At 42.4% G+C, this 14,193-nt stretch overlaps 1 protein-coding gene across 4 annotated transcripts in view; it reads left to right on the top strand.

Moving 5' to 3' along the window:
- The window catches only part of plch2a (phospholipase C, eta 2a), a 154,621-nt gene that overhangs the window by 29,923 nt on the left and 110,505 nt on the right, over nt 1-14,193 (top strand). For all 4 annotated transcript variants that reach the window (XM_043676012.1, XM_043676013.1, XM_043676011.1 and 1 more), the window contains exons 3-4: nt 340-583; nt 5,098-5,227. In XM_043676012.1, coding sequence (XP_043531947.1) covers nt 340-583; nt 5,098-5,227 — 374 coding nt within the window. The remainder of the gene's footprint in view (nt 1-339; nt 584-5,097; nt 5,228-14,193) is intronic.

The following is a 14,193-nucleotide window of genomic DNA, read 5'->3' as shown; positions in this document are numbered from 1 at the left end:
CCAATTTGCAGACAGCAAGTTCCTGTATGCAGCTCTCCAGCTTACCAGTTTTTAATTTAAAAGCAAAATACTGAGGAGGCCTGAAATCTGAAACAAACACAGAGAATGCTGGAGAAACTCAGCAGCATCTGGGGAGAGAGAAATAGGGTTAACATTTCAAGTCCAGAAAAGCCATTCAACAGCTCAAAAGTATATTATTGACTATGAAATTGTTCTCGGTGCCCAGGGGTAATGAGTGCCACAGTATAATTGCATGTTCTTTCTAATAAGAAAATGGTGATGATATTATGGGTTTTGACTTCCTTTCATAAGATGCTGTGGCCTTTGTTCTGTACACAGTTTCAATCGATGCCATTCGAGAAGTGTGCGAGGGGAAGCAATCAGAGATCTTCCAGCGTTACCCAGAAGGGAGCTTCGACCCAAACTGCTGCTTCAGTATTTACTATGGGGACCACATGGAATCTCTTGATCTGGTTTCATCAAATGGTGAGGAGGCCCGAACGTGGATCACAGGCCTCAAGTACTTAATGGCAGGGATCAGTGATGAAGACAGCCTTTCGAAACGGCAGAGGACACGTGACCAATATCCTTTCCAGCAACGGCATTTGGTCTTCAACCCGGTTACACTTGATGCTTTTTGTTTTGGGAATACATGACAAAAAATAGTTTCAGAAAATGCCCTTTAATTTTGGTGAGACAGTGGGAGAGGCTGAAGTTTGCCATCTCTGATTGGATGAACCTTCCATCTCATGATGTCTTGCCTGCTTCCACACATCTCCAATTGGTCACTTGATCCGTCAATCCTTGTGGAATGACATCTTCCCACAATCCATTGTTTTCCTGACTGAAAATGATCCTTGACTCTCAGTCAAAGTGTCCTTTCCAATATTTCTGAAGTTGATAACCAAAGCTGTTGAAATAAATATACAATTTTTTTTATGATCCTATTTTTTTCTATCCTGGTTTCTCTCAGGAAACGTAAAGTTGCCATAGTCCAAACAGGCCCTAGGGCTGCTCTCTCATTGGAGAGAGCTGACTGGTGATGGTTTAGCTTGAGGGTCACCACACCTCAGGCGAGGGGAGAGGTTGAGAAGGAGTGTCCTTCATGGTAACCTCAGCCAATACGAGAATTGATCCCACACTGTTGGAATGACTCAGCGTCGCAAACTCTCAGCAGCAACCTGGGGATTACAGAGTCACAGCAGCATAGAAGGAACCCACTGAAGTCTATTCCAGCTCTCTGTTGAGCAATCCAATCCGACCCATCTCCCTTAATCCATCTCCAGAGCCCAGGGCTCCTAGTTTCCTGAAGTGGTCATTTAGTTTCCTTTTGAACTACTAATCGTCACCATTTCCACTCCGACACGGACAGTGAGGCCCAGGTTTGTACCACTTGCTGTTTTAAAAGGTTCTTCCTCACCACCTCTCACCCAAAACATTAAATCGGTGACCCCTGGTGTTTGTAATGTCAGCCGTGATGAGAATAGTTTATCCTTTTAATACTTTGATTCCAGGAATCACCATGACAATCGTGGCATGTTAGCAACCCTAATGTTTCTAAATGCAATCTCAAACTTCCAAGTTGGCTGGGTCAGAACCAGGGGAGAATGTTATTTTGGTGACGCTGTCTGAAACCAGAGGTGAGAGCCATTAGACTAGCTCTGAGGGGCAGAAAAGATGAGAAAGGATGTCTACCTACCTGAGTAATTACACTGCTGAAGTCCGAGTCCCCAAACTCTGTGGGCTGTGTCGGGTGTGGTGCAGTTAAATCCACATTGCCATTAATTTACATTTAATACACATTGCAAAGTGGTTTGGTGTTTTCACACAACATCTGCTCAGCTGTCAGGGAGAAATGCTGAGAACATGCATTTCTAAATCTTCAGCCAAAAAGTGTCACACAGAGCTAGGGAGTACAGTGTACAATATCAGTACAACTTGCGAATTAACCCTGGATTTGGGATTTGAGAGCAACTTGTAGACTCTGGTCTCTCAGGAACTGGAGTTTGTTGGGTGGAATTCCTTATCACACTTTAGAAAGCCATCACTCCAGGTTTTAATGGATGAGTAAAAGGAGACTCTTAGTTGAGGGACAACACTGATAGCCATTCTATAATCACTGATAGGCCGTGTATAATCACTGATAGATCTTGTATAATCACTGATAGACTGTGTATAATCACTGATAGATCTTGTATAATCACTGATAGACTGTGTATAATCACTGATAGTCATCGTATAATCACTGATAGATCTTGTATAATCACTGATAGACACTGTATAATCACTGATAGACACTGTACAATCACTGATAGCCATCATATCATCACTGATAGACCTTGTATAATCACTGATAGTCATCGTATAATCACTGATAGATCTTGTATAATCACTGATAGACCTTGTATAATCACTGATAGACATCATATAATCACTGATAGACCTTGTATAATCACTGATAGACTGGGTATAATCACTGATAGTCCTTGTATAATCACTGATAGACAGCGTATAATCGCCGATAGACACCGTATAATCGCCGATAGACCTTGTAGAATCACTGAAAGCCATCATATAATCACTGATAGATGTTTTATAATCATTGATAGACCTTGTAGAATCACTGAAAGCCATTGTATAATCACTGATAGACATCATATAATCACTGATAGACCGTGTATAATCATTGATAGCCATCATATAATCACTGACAGACCTTGTATAATCACTGATAGCCATCATATAATCACTGATAGACCTTGTTAAATCACTGATAGACCTTGAATAATCACCGATACACCTTGTATAATCACCGATAGCCATCATATAATCACTGTTAGCCATCGTATAATCATTGAGAGACCTTGTATAATCACCTATAGCCATCATATAATCACTGTTAGCCATCGTATAATCATTGAGAGACCTTGTATAATCACTGTTAGCCATCGTATAATCATTGAGAGACCTTGTATAATCACCGATAGCCATCGTATAATCATTGATAGACCGTGTATAATCATTGACAGACGATGTATGTTGCAGCACAAGGGCTCTTGTGCACTGGCACTATCTCTACCTCTGGCCTGGACAGCCTCGCATTCAAGTCCTACCTGCTCCAAAGGTGTGTCATAACATCTCAGAACAGGTCGATTAAAAATATCCATAATGCAGATAATCATTGTTCCCATCACATCTATGCTGGCTCTGTGAAAGGAATTCCCCTGTAATCCTACTCCCCACAGAGGCAAGTAGTCATTCAAAGAGGGTTACCAACTCTTAACATATTCCTGGAGCTTTAATCACACAACACCCAATCCCACCTAACTTTGGTAGCTAACATGTCCGATTTAAAAAGAGTAAGTAATTTATTTAGCATCCAGGTAATTTTCCTCAGTGGGGGCTTTTGTTGTTTGTAGCTGTGGCTTAGAAATGATTTTTTAATCTTTGGAGGTTCCAGGGCAATGCAGGAGGATTGCCCTGAATTAGTTTTACAAAAAATTCCCTCTCATCTCTGAATGGTTCTCTCTCTTTGGATTTGAAGATGAACCCCAGACTCTGTGCTATTTGGGTTAAACTGAAATCTCCTGCAGTATTTTATTTTCAGCACCCATCTTTACTTTGCCTATTTAGACAACAGAGGTTTGCCTGGAGCAGCCCTGTGTTTCATGATCTGTTGGTAACTTTCTGTTACCTAATGTTAATGTCACACTCATTGCTATTAATGATTCTAAGGCAGGAAGATTGAAAACAAAACAATGTGGTGGCCCACCACATCACAACACACTTTTAATGCTGATGAGAGATGCGATTTGCTTTCTGTTTGCTAATGGATATCTACAGCAGAGTGGGAAAAACAGAACAAATGAAGCTCTGATACTTATGACCTACTGATGAGCTTCAGCTGCTGACCTCTTCCTCTGAGCTCCATCAGTGGAGCACACTTTCAAGAGAACCAATCTTTCGGGTGTATTAGATGAGAGAACATGCCAGAGGCTGCGCTGAATCCTGCCATGAGTCTGGTGTTTCAGAAAGAGATTGCGTTTTGCATTCCCTTAATAAGAGGTTAAGAAATAGGAGCAGGAGAAGACCATCAGGCATGGTGTGGCACCGTGGCTCAGTGGTTAGCACTGCTGCCTCACTGTGCCAGGGACCCGGGTTCAATTCCTGCCTTGCGTGACTGTCTGTATGGAGTTTGCACATTGTCCCTGTGTCTGTGTGGGTTTCCTCTAGGTGCTCCAGTTTCCTTCCACAATCTAAAGATGTGCTGGTCAGGTGAATTGGCCATGCTAAATTATCCATAGTGTTAGGTGCATTAGTCAGGGGCAATTATAGGGTAGGGGAATAGGTCTGGGTGAGTTGGTAACCCTCTTTGAATGACTCTTTGTCTCTGTTCAGAGGGTTGGTACGGACTTGTTGGGCCGAAGGGCCTCTTTCCATACTGTAGGGAATCTAATCTAATCTATCTGGGCCATTGAGCCTACTCCGCTAATCAACAAGATCATGGCTGATCTTTTCATGGGCTTACCCACCCGCTCACCAAAATTCCTTCATTCCTTTACTGTTCAAAAATGGGTTTCCTCCGGGTGCTCCGGTTTCCTCCCACAGTCCAAAGATGTGCACGTCAGGTGAATTGGCCATGCTAAATTGCCTGTAGTGTTAGGTAAAGGGGTAAATGTAGGGGAATGGGTGGGTTACGCTTCGGCGGGTCGGTGTGGACTTGTTGGGCCGAAGGGCCTGTTTCCACACTGTAAGTAATCTAATCTACCTATCTTTGTCCTCCCACTCATTTTCCTTCAATTTTCCCAACTTAAATTCGCAGATCCTTCCCTCAGTCTCCAAATTTGTTGCCAAGGTCTGTCAGACTCAAATTGGTTTTAATAAAGAAAAGCCTTTTTTGAGTACTGGTCAGTCTTGGTGCATCATCAAGTGCACGAGAGAATATGAAATAGGAAGAGGCCACTCAGCCCATCAGGCTCATCGGTTCCTGTTCAACATATCCAAATGCATAGTCTATCCCACTGCCTTGAAGGTCCCTGAGCAATAGTCAATGAAGGTGAGCTCCATTTCTCCGTGTTGTCTTTAACTGTTCCTCACATGGCTAAAGCAGACATTTGCTGAAGCAGATAAGAATGGGGACGGCTGCCTGAGTGTTGGTGAGGTCCTGCAGCTGATGCATAAGCTCAATGTTAATCTGCCACGCCAGAAAGTCAAGCAGATGTTCAAGGTAAGAGGATTCTCTAGTTGATTCATTCTTATTTTCTAAGTCTTAAGCTGCAGCGAGTGCATTCTGGTGTGCTCCACATGAGCAAGACAGACATTGTCTTTCATTTTGCATCCTTGAATGTCCCAAAACTCTTTACAGCCACTGAAATATTTTGATGAGTTGTCACTGTTGTAATGTATCAAATGCAGCAGCATATTTGTACACAGCAAGCTCCCACAAACAGTAATAATCAAATAATCTATTTTTTGGTTGAAATCTAAAAGTTGGCCAGATAACCAGGGAGACCTCACCTGTTCTTTCAACAGTGGCCATGGGATCTTTCACATCCATTGAAGACCAAGTCACAGATCCCTAAAGTGGGCACAGCACGTGATTAAGATGATTAAGAAGGCATATGGGACACTTACTTTCATCAGTCCTGGCATAGAGCATAAGAGCAAGTACGTAATGTTGGAACTGTATAGAGCATTGGTCAGGCCAAACTGGAGTACTGTGTGCAGTTCTGGTCACCTCACTATAGGAAGGATGTGATTGCACAGAGACGGTTTACCATAATGTTGCCTGAGATGGAGATACTGAGCTACAATGAGAGACTAAATAGGCTTGGATTGTTACCTTTAGAGCAGGGAAGACTGAGGGGAGAACAAAGAGTCTTGGAGTCATAGAGATGTATAGCATGGAAACAGACCCTTTAGTCCAACTCGTCCATGCCAACCAGATATCCCAACCCAATGTAGTCCCACCTGCCAGCATCTGGCCCATATCCCTCCAAACCCTTCCTATTCATATACCTATACAGATGCCTTTTAAATATTGCAATTGTACTAGCCTCCACCACTTCCTCCGGCAGCTCATTCCACACACATACCATCCTCTGCGTGAAAACGTTGCCCCTTAGATCTCTTTTACATCTTTCCTCTCTCACCCTAAACCTATGCCCTCGAGTTCTGGACTCCCCACCCCAGGGAAAAGATTTTGTCTATTTATCCTATCCATGCCCCTCATGATTTTATAAACCTCTATAAGGTCACCCCTCAGCCTCTGACGCTTCAGGGAAAACAACCCCAGCCTATTCAACCTCTCCCTATAGCTCAAATCCTCCAACCCTGGCAACACCCTAGTAAATCTTTTCTGAACACTTTCAAGTTTCACAACATCCCTCTGATAGGAAGGAGACCAGAATTGCATGCAATATTCCGACAGTGGCCAAATCAATGTCCTATACAGCTGCAACATGACCTCCCAACTCCTGTACTCAATACTCTGACCAATAAAGGAAAGCATACCAAACGCCTTCTTCACTATCCTATCTATCTGCGACTCTACTTTCAAGGAGCTATGAACCTGCACTCTGAGTTCTCTTTGTTCAGCAACACTCCCTAGGCCCTTACCATTAAGTGTATAAGTTCTGCTAAGATTTGCTTTCTCAAAATGCAGCACCTCGCATTTATCTAAATTAAACTCCAGCTGCCACTCCTCAGCCCTTTGGCCCAGCTGATCAAGATGTTATTGTAATCTGAGGTAATCTTCTTCGCTGTCCACTATACCTCCAAGTTTGGAGTCATTTGCAAACTTACTAACTATACTTTTTATGCTCACATCCAAATCATTTATATAAATGACAAAAAGTAGTGGACCCAGCACCGATCCTTGTGGCACTCCACTAGTCAGGCCTCCAGTCTGGATAACAACCCTCCACCACCACCCTCTGTCTTCTACCTTTGAGCCAGTTCTGTATGTAAAAGGGCATGCATAATTATGTACATTTTTGGTTACCCAAGTTACCAACTATATGCACTACTGGATCTCATTCTAATAGTCACAAACCATGTCTCACCTTATCAACTTGTCCGAAACACTCTGGACAGAATTTTCAGCCACTATCTCTCCAGTGGCCATCTGTACCTGTGGTTGTGCTTCCTTCTAGCCAGAGACTTGTGTGCAGAATGTTTCAACTGTTTGCAGTGAGAACCCTGGTCTCCCCGTATTGGACATGCCTTCCCACTTTGCATGATGCCTTCTGCATTATTCACATCCCATTGTTTGTCTCTGACTGTTCTGCCCTGTGTGTCTGGAGTTTCTGTCAGTATAACACTTGGTTTCTTCTGCATTAATCTGCTCTAGCTGTAGATTGACAAATTTGGAATTCTGGACAGGTTAATTGCTCATCTGGATGTAAGTTTACCTTCTCTCAGTTGGTGTGTTTACACTTTTGGATCAAAGTTTGGGAGAAGATTTGTAGCTCGGGTGCTCGTTGTTGTGGTTCTGTTCGCTGAGCTGGGAATTTGTGTTGCAGACGTTTTGATCCCTGTCTAGGTGATATCCTCAGTGCTTGGGATCCTCCTGTGAAGCGCTTCTGTGATGTTTCCTCCGGCATTTACAGTGGAATGAACCATCCTATTGGTATTATTCCTAATACCAATCTGTCTCTAATTAGCTCATTCTTTAATTGTGCAAATTCACAGGGTCCTGCCAGCTGAGTTAATGAATTCACATGTTGATCAATCTTTCTCAATGTATTCTCTAGTATTGAAAACATCGATTTTTTTTTACTTTATTGTCACAGTTGCAGTGAAAAGTTATGTTCTGCGTGCAGTACAGACAGGGTATTCCACCCAAAGTGCAATAAGGTAATAGAGTAAGGAACACAATGTTACTGCAGAGGTGCATAAAGAGTGGGATCAACATTTAAATTTAAAATTTGAGAGCTCCATTCTGAAATCTGATCATTCATATGCAACAATCACTTGGGGCTCAAAATGTGCTTTCAAAGCTTTGAAAATATTGTTTTAAAGCTTCTGCGGTATCTATATTTTACTCTTCAGAGGGGTTTACCGTGAAATCTATTTTGAAACAATCCCTTTCCAACTGTGACAAAAGTGTAGCGATTTGTAACTGTTCTGATTTGTTCAATAAATCGAGCTACTGCATAATTCTATCAGTATTCATGGAATAATTCCCAATTTTGCCTCATTTTTTCAGTCATTTGAACAGGAGCTCGCAGGGGAAAGCTGCAGTCATTGTTTTGTGTTTTCACTGTGATCTTTGTTTTTTTACTTTATCAATGGCATCTCACAGCTCTGTGCAGTGCTTTTCATTTTAGCTTTGAATAGTCACCATTTCTGACACCATGTTTCATGTGTACAACACAAAGGCTTTATTGAAGTGAAGCTTAAGATGTCAGTCTGGAGGGTGTATACGTCATGGAAGAGGTCACATGACTGAGGCAGACTAGATAAGACATTTGTTCACGATTGCATTTCAATGCACACTTCACACTGATATAATAACAGCATAGTGCCTTCATTGGAATAATTGACACATCATTGCAATAGTTTGAACTGACAGACACTAGTGCATATACTCATTTAGGTGATCTGCCACTTGAATGAACCATCCTTGATAACCTGAAAGGTGTGAGTCATCTAACAAAACTGAACTGTGCAGTTTAGGATTTAGATGTGCATTTCGATGCTGCTTAACTGAATTTATCCCAAATGATAATGATATCATTCACTCTCAACTAATCAGGAATGACATGAGATAATCTCTTCTTATTGCAGCTCATTTAGAAAGAGTAAATTTAACTGTCACTTAAGCAGGAGGATGACTCGGATGTGGTCGTGGAAAAAAAGAAATCAAAAACGAATTTGAAACTCATTTTTAATATTTTATTTAACAAAGTTTATGTAATAGCTTCATGAAGACCTACACAAGTTTTCAAATTTGATTAGAATGATTTACGATGGGTGTAGAAAGAATTAGCTCAGTTATAAATGTTGTTGGAGCTGCTTTGGGACTTTTGTCTCAAATCCTCCCTACATTATTAAATCTCCTTAAATAACTGCTCACAGTTCCAGGCATGGAGGAGCCAACAGATATTAGTCTCAGAAAGAAAGTTAAAACTTTCTACCTGGAAAATAAACTTAATTTACAAGATGGGTACTCAATTCAAAATGGAAATTGTTAGATTCTTGAGTGATCACATTATGGGATGTGAAACCAAGACTGATAAACGAGGTTAAGATACAGATTGACCATGATCTAAAAGAATGGTTGAACAGGTTTGATAGGCTGAATGGCCTTCTCCTGTTCCAATGATAGAAGGTCTTCCAAATAGTGATTGAGAGGTTTCACTCTCTATTTCCGAAAGGTGTGTAGAAGGGAAAGGCTGTAGAAACATAGAATCAGAACAGTTTCATCATTAATAAGCAGAAAGCACTTCTGAAAAGCAAGGCCTCGGTGAGACCACATCGCAAATACTGTGTACAGTTTTGGTCTCTTTATTTAAGGAAGGATGTAGATACATTAGAGATAGTTCAGGACAGATTTACTAGATTGAAAGCATTTTTCTCATTCAGAGGACGTCGTCTGTACAAGGTAGACCAGCATTCCTTTGCTAAGGCCTAATGTCCTTTGATGGTGAACTGCCTTCTTGAACTGTTGCAGTCTTTGGGGTGTGGGAACATCGACAGTGCCATTCCGGGATGTTGAACCAGTGACACTGAAGGAATGACAATATATTCCCAGTCAGGATGGTGAGTGAACTTGATGTGGTTATATTCCCACATATCTGTTGCACTTGTCCTTCCAGATGTAATGGTGTGGTTTTAGAAGGACCTGTCAAAGAACCCTGGCGAATGTCTGCAATACATCTAGTAGCTAGCATATACTGTTGCTACAGTGTGTCAGTGGTGGAGGCAGTGGATGTTTGTGAATATGGTACTCATCAAACGGACTGGTGTCAAGCTTCTTTCGTGTTGTTTGGGCTGCACTCAACCAGGTAAGTGGGGACTTGTGCCTTGTAGATGGTAGACAGGCTTTGGGGAATCAGGTGGTGAGTTACTTGCCACAGTATTCCTCGTCTCTGACCTGCTCTTATAGCCACTGTGTTTATGTGGTGAGTCCAGTTCAGTTTCTGGTCAATGGTAATCCCCAGGATATTGATAGCGGGTGATTCAGTGATGGTAATGTCATTGAATGAATGTCAAGAGGTGATTGCCAGATTCTGTCTTGTTGGAGGTGGCAATTTCCGGGCAGTTGTATGGCTCAAATGTTACCTTGTACAGATCTTGCTGCATTTGAATATTGACTGCTTCAATATCTGACGAATCACGAAAAGTGCTGAACATTGTGAAATCATTGGTAAACATCTCTACTTCTGACCTTATGATGGAAGGAAAGTCAATTGATGAAGCAGCTGAAGATGGTTGGGCCTTGTGCCTGAGGAATGCTTGCAGAGATGGCCTGAAGCTGAGAGGACAATCCTCCAACAACCACCACCATCATTCTTTGTCCAAGGTAAGACTTAGAGGGAGAGCTTTCCCACTAATTCCCATTGACTCCAATTTACTGAAGGCTCTTTGATGCCACACTCAGTCAATGTGGCTTTGATATTAATGCAATCACATCACCTCTGGAACTCAGCTCTTTTGTCTATGTTTTGACCAAGCCTACAATGAGGTCTGACATTGAGTGGTCCTGACAAAACCCAACCTGGGTAACATTTTCTGTGTTTTGCTGTGCTTAGAATTTATGAGCGGCTTTTGCCTGATAGCACTGTTGATAACACTTCCCATCACTTTACTGATGTATGAGAGCGGACTGATGGGGCAGTAATTGACTGGTTGGACTTGCCCTGCTTTTTGCGTACAGGATAAATCTGGGCAATTTGCTATGCTGTTGGGTAGATATTTTTCAAACTGCTCATCTTGTCCCCAACTCTCTTTCTTTGCCATCTTCCTGTTTTTCCCCTCTACCTTCAGAACTTTGTTGCATTAGTTGTGACTGAGCAGTCAGTCATCCTGTCTGAATGTGTTGGAGTTTGCTCTGGTGTGATCTTTACTTCCCTAAGGAGTTTCCACCCAGGATCACTGGATGACAACAATGAGAGAGGAATCCCTGACTGTATTTCCCCAACCCTTCTCCTCCTGACTATCTAACCCATGAATCCACAGGCCAATTGAAAACCCCCGGATTTTGCCTTGCCCTGAGAGATCGCACATCATTGCATTTGCAGAGCAGAAAGGAAAATACAGGGACTGTCGGGGGTATCTGAACAATGGAGTGATAACTTGAGCATACATGTTACAGGACAGCCCGAAATTAGGCCTTGGAATTGTAAGGCTTGCATAGGTCCCAGGACACTACTATCCAAATCATAGTGAGTTTTGAGAAGATTTGTAGCTCAGGTTGAGGTTCTGGATGTAAGTTTGCTCACTGAGCTGGGAGGTTCATTTCCTGATGTTTCGTCACCCTTCTAGGTAACATCTTCAGTGGGCCGCAGATAAAGCAGTGCACATGATTCCTGCTTTCTATTTATATGTTTGAGTTTCTTTGGGTTGGTGATGTAATTTCCTGTGGTGATGTCATTTCCTGTTCTTTTTCTCAGGGGGTGGTAGATGGGGTCTAACTCGATGTGTTTGTTGATATCCAAACCATATATATAGCTCACAATCATTTCTTCATCTTTCCTTTTCTGTTAATTATTATTAATTGTGGCTAAAACTCTCATTGAGTTGGCTGTGTGCAATTGGCTGGAAGGACGTTATCTGGTTATGACATATATAGTTATTTCATCCATAGCTCAAAGTGAATGGGGGACTGAAATGGCTCGATGTTGCCTGAAGATGCCTCAAATCGTTCCTCTGGGGTTCTGCTGCCTACTGATTAGGGGCAGAGGGCAACTTCATAAGTGATGTTCTGAAGACGGTTGAACATTTTCCCTATGACTCAGATACTCTTTAAGTGCACAGTCTTTATGAATGTTTGGTAACTTCCCTGGAAAGGGTTGGGGATGTTGGTAAATAGAGTCAGAATCGTTTCTGCAGAGCCGGTTAATCTGATAACCAGTGGGCATCTGCCCCTTTCTCTTCAGCACAGGTTAGCCCAAAGACACTATAGTTTGCTCCCTTACACATTCCCTGTGCTACATGAAAGTAGTAATGAAGTGCCAAGAAATAGCATGCATTTGCCAGGTTATGTAAAATCACGGTTGATATAAAGGTTTTGCTTGAGGGGCCCTTATAATATTGTCTCATTTCTTCAGTCTTTACAGAATTGCACACACCATTAACTAACAACTATATTTAATAGCTAGTGCCATATGTCTTCATCCAGCCCAGATGGTTAAGCTTAGCACATAATCAGAAGTGTCGCATGGTCTATTAGAAAGAGAGTTAATCCTTGTTTTTGCATTTTGCATATCAGTTTCAGGACCAATTGTTTCCATGCGACACACAATTGTTTGCTCCAGTTATGGATTTTGAAACCTACTTTAGACTAAACTGCTCCTCTGCCTCTGACCAATCACCTTTTACCCGCAGAGCTTGATCTTATGTAATTTCTCTTCCCACTTTTCGTCTCATATTCCTTTCCATGCTCAGCTCAACACTGAGGCCACACAGAAAGTGATCATAAACCGTGGCTCAATCTTTGTCTTTATTTCTTGCCGGTGTTTGGCGCTGTTAGCGCGGATGAAATGATATCAGTCCGAGCCCAGAGTGCGGTTCAACAATCGGTAACGTTTATTACTGCAGTAACGCCAGCGGAGACCAACCGAGGTCCGAATCTCAGCTGCTCTGCTGTTCCCGCGCGTAGCTTCATATTATGTACTTTTAGTTGTCAGGATGTGTGGGATTTGAGGATGAATGGGATGATAATTCCCCATCATCACTGGAGTAGGTGCGAATAGGCTGTTTCCTGCATCCAAGGGGAGTTGCAGGGCATGCACAATAGGGTGCTAATTGGTTTATGTAAAACGGGTCCGGGTATTATCTGCTTGTCTCTCTCTGTGAGGGCAGGGGCTAGCACCCCACTTTGTTCCCTTGGGGTATTGGTGTGTATTGGTCTGTCCGTTCCTGTCTGGTGGATGCCTGTCCTTTGTGTCAGAATGGCTCCGTATCGATGGGTATGGGTGTGTTTCAGTCAGTCTCTTGATGTGATTAGGAGATGGGTTTCCATATTTAATTAATTCCAGAGTTTTGGCCCATGAGTCATTGGTAATGTTGGTCTAGTGTGGATTCTATCTGTCCTCTGTCTCCTATCTCCCAGTCACCTAGGCAGACTGGCAGCTGCTGAGTTTTTGTGGGTTTAAAGCTGCGACTGCTGTTTAAAACACAAAAATGAATTCTTATCGTTTCCTGATGTAGGCATAGTCCCGTGGCAAATGTGGGGTGGCTCTGATGCCCACTTGCAGTGCAGTTGTAATTGGTTGAGGTTGAGCTGGACTGCGCACATGTGTCCGGGCTCTGGTGAAAAGGGCACTGCTGGACAAACCATTTACAGAGTTAGAGAGCTATATGGCACAGAAACAGACCCTTTGGTCCAAACTTGCCGACCAGATATCCTAAATTAATCTAGTCCCATTTGCCAGCACCCGGCTCATATCCCACTAAACCCTTTCCTATTTATATACCCATCCAGATGCCTTTTAAATGTTGTAATTGTGTCAGACATTTGATGACAAGCTCACCACTTCAAAGGTCCTAGCAGGGAATAGAATCGCCAACTCTGCTTGAGCATATTCCCATTGTCACATGGACTTCTGCCTCCCTCCATCTTACCTCCACACTCTTGCCATTGATCATCGAATATGTCCACCTCAAGGCCTCTGCCTACCTTTACCAGTCAGAAAGCAAACACACTTTTCCTTATCCAATTGGATGATTCTTAATTGTCAGCCAGGCTGCTTTTGATCCCCGTGCCCATTTTGTTTTTATGATGAACGAAGAACTCCGTTTTCAATTCTCCAGTTATTTTCTTGCAGCTGGTCAGAGCTATGACCTGGAGATGAATCTTTTAATTCTTTGAGACTCTAGGACAACCTTGGAGTGTTTGCAACCCTAGGTTTTGGATGGAGAGAGAATATTCCCCCTTCAGTGCAGAGTGTAATTAAAGGCTACCAACATAAGATAGTCAGCAAGCTATCTAATAGGGAATTCAGACTAAACATCTTCACCAAAAAA

Source organism: Chiloscyllium plagiosum, chromosome 34 (genome assembly GCF_004010195.1).
Source record: "Chiloscyllium plagiosum isolate BGI_BamShark_2017 chromosome 34, ASM401019v2, whole genome shotgun sequence".
Taxonomy (NCBI): Eukaryota; Metazoa; Chordata; class Chondrichthyes; order Orectolobiformes; family Hemiscylliidae; genus Chiloscyllium; species Chiloscyllium plagiosum.
The sequence above is the reverse complement of the archived record's forward strand: the minus strand, read 5'-3'. Positions and strand labels throughout refer to the sequence as shown.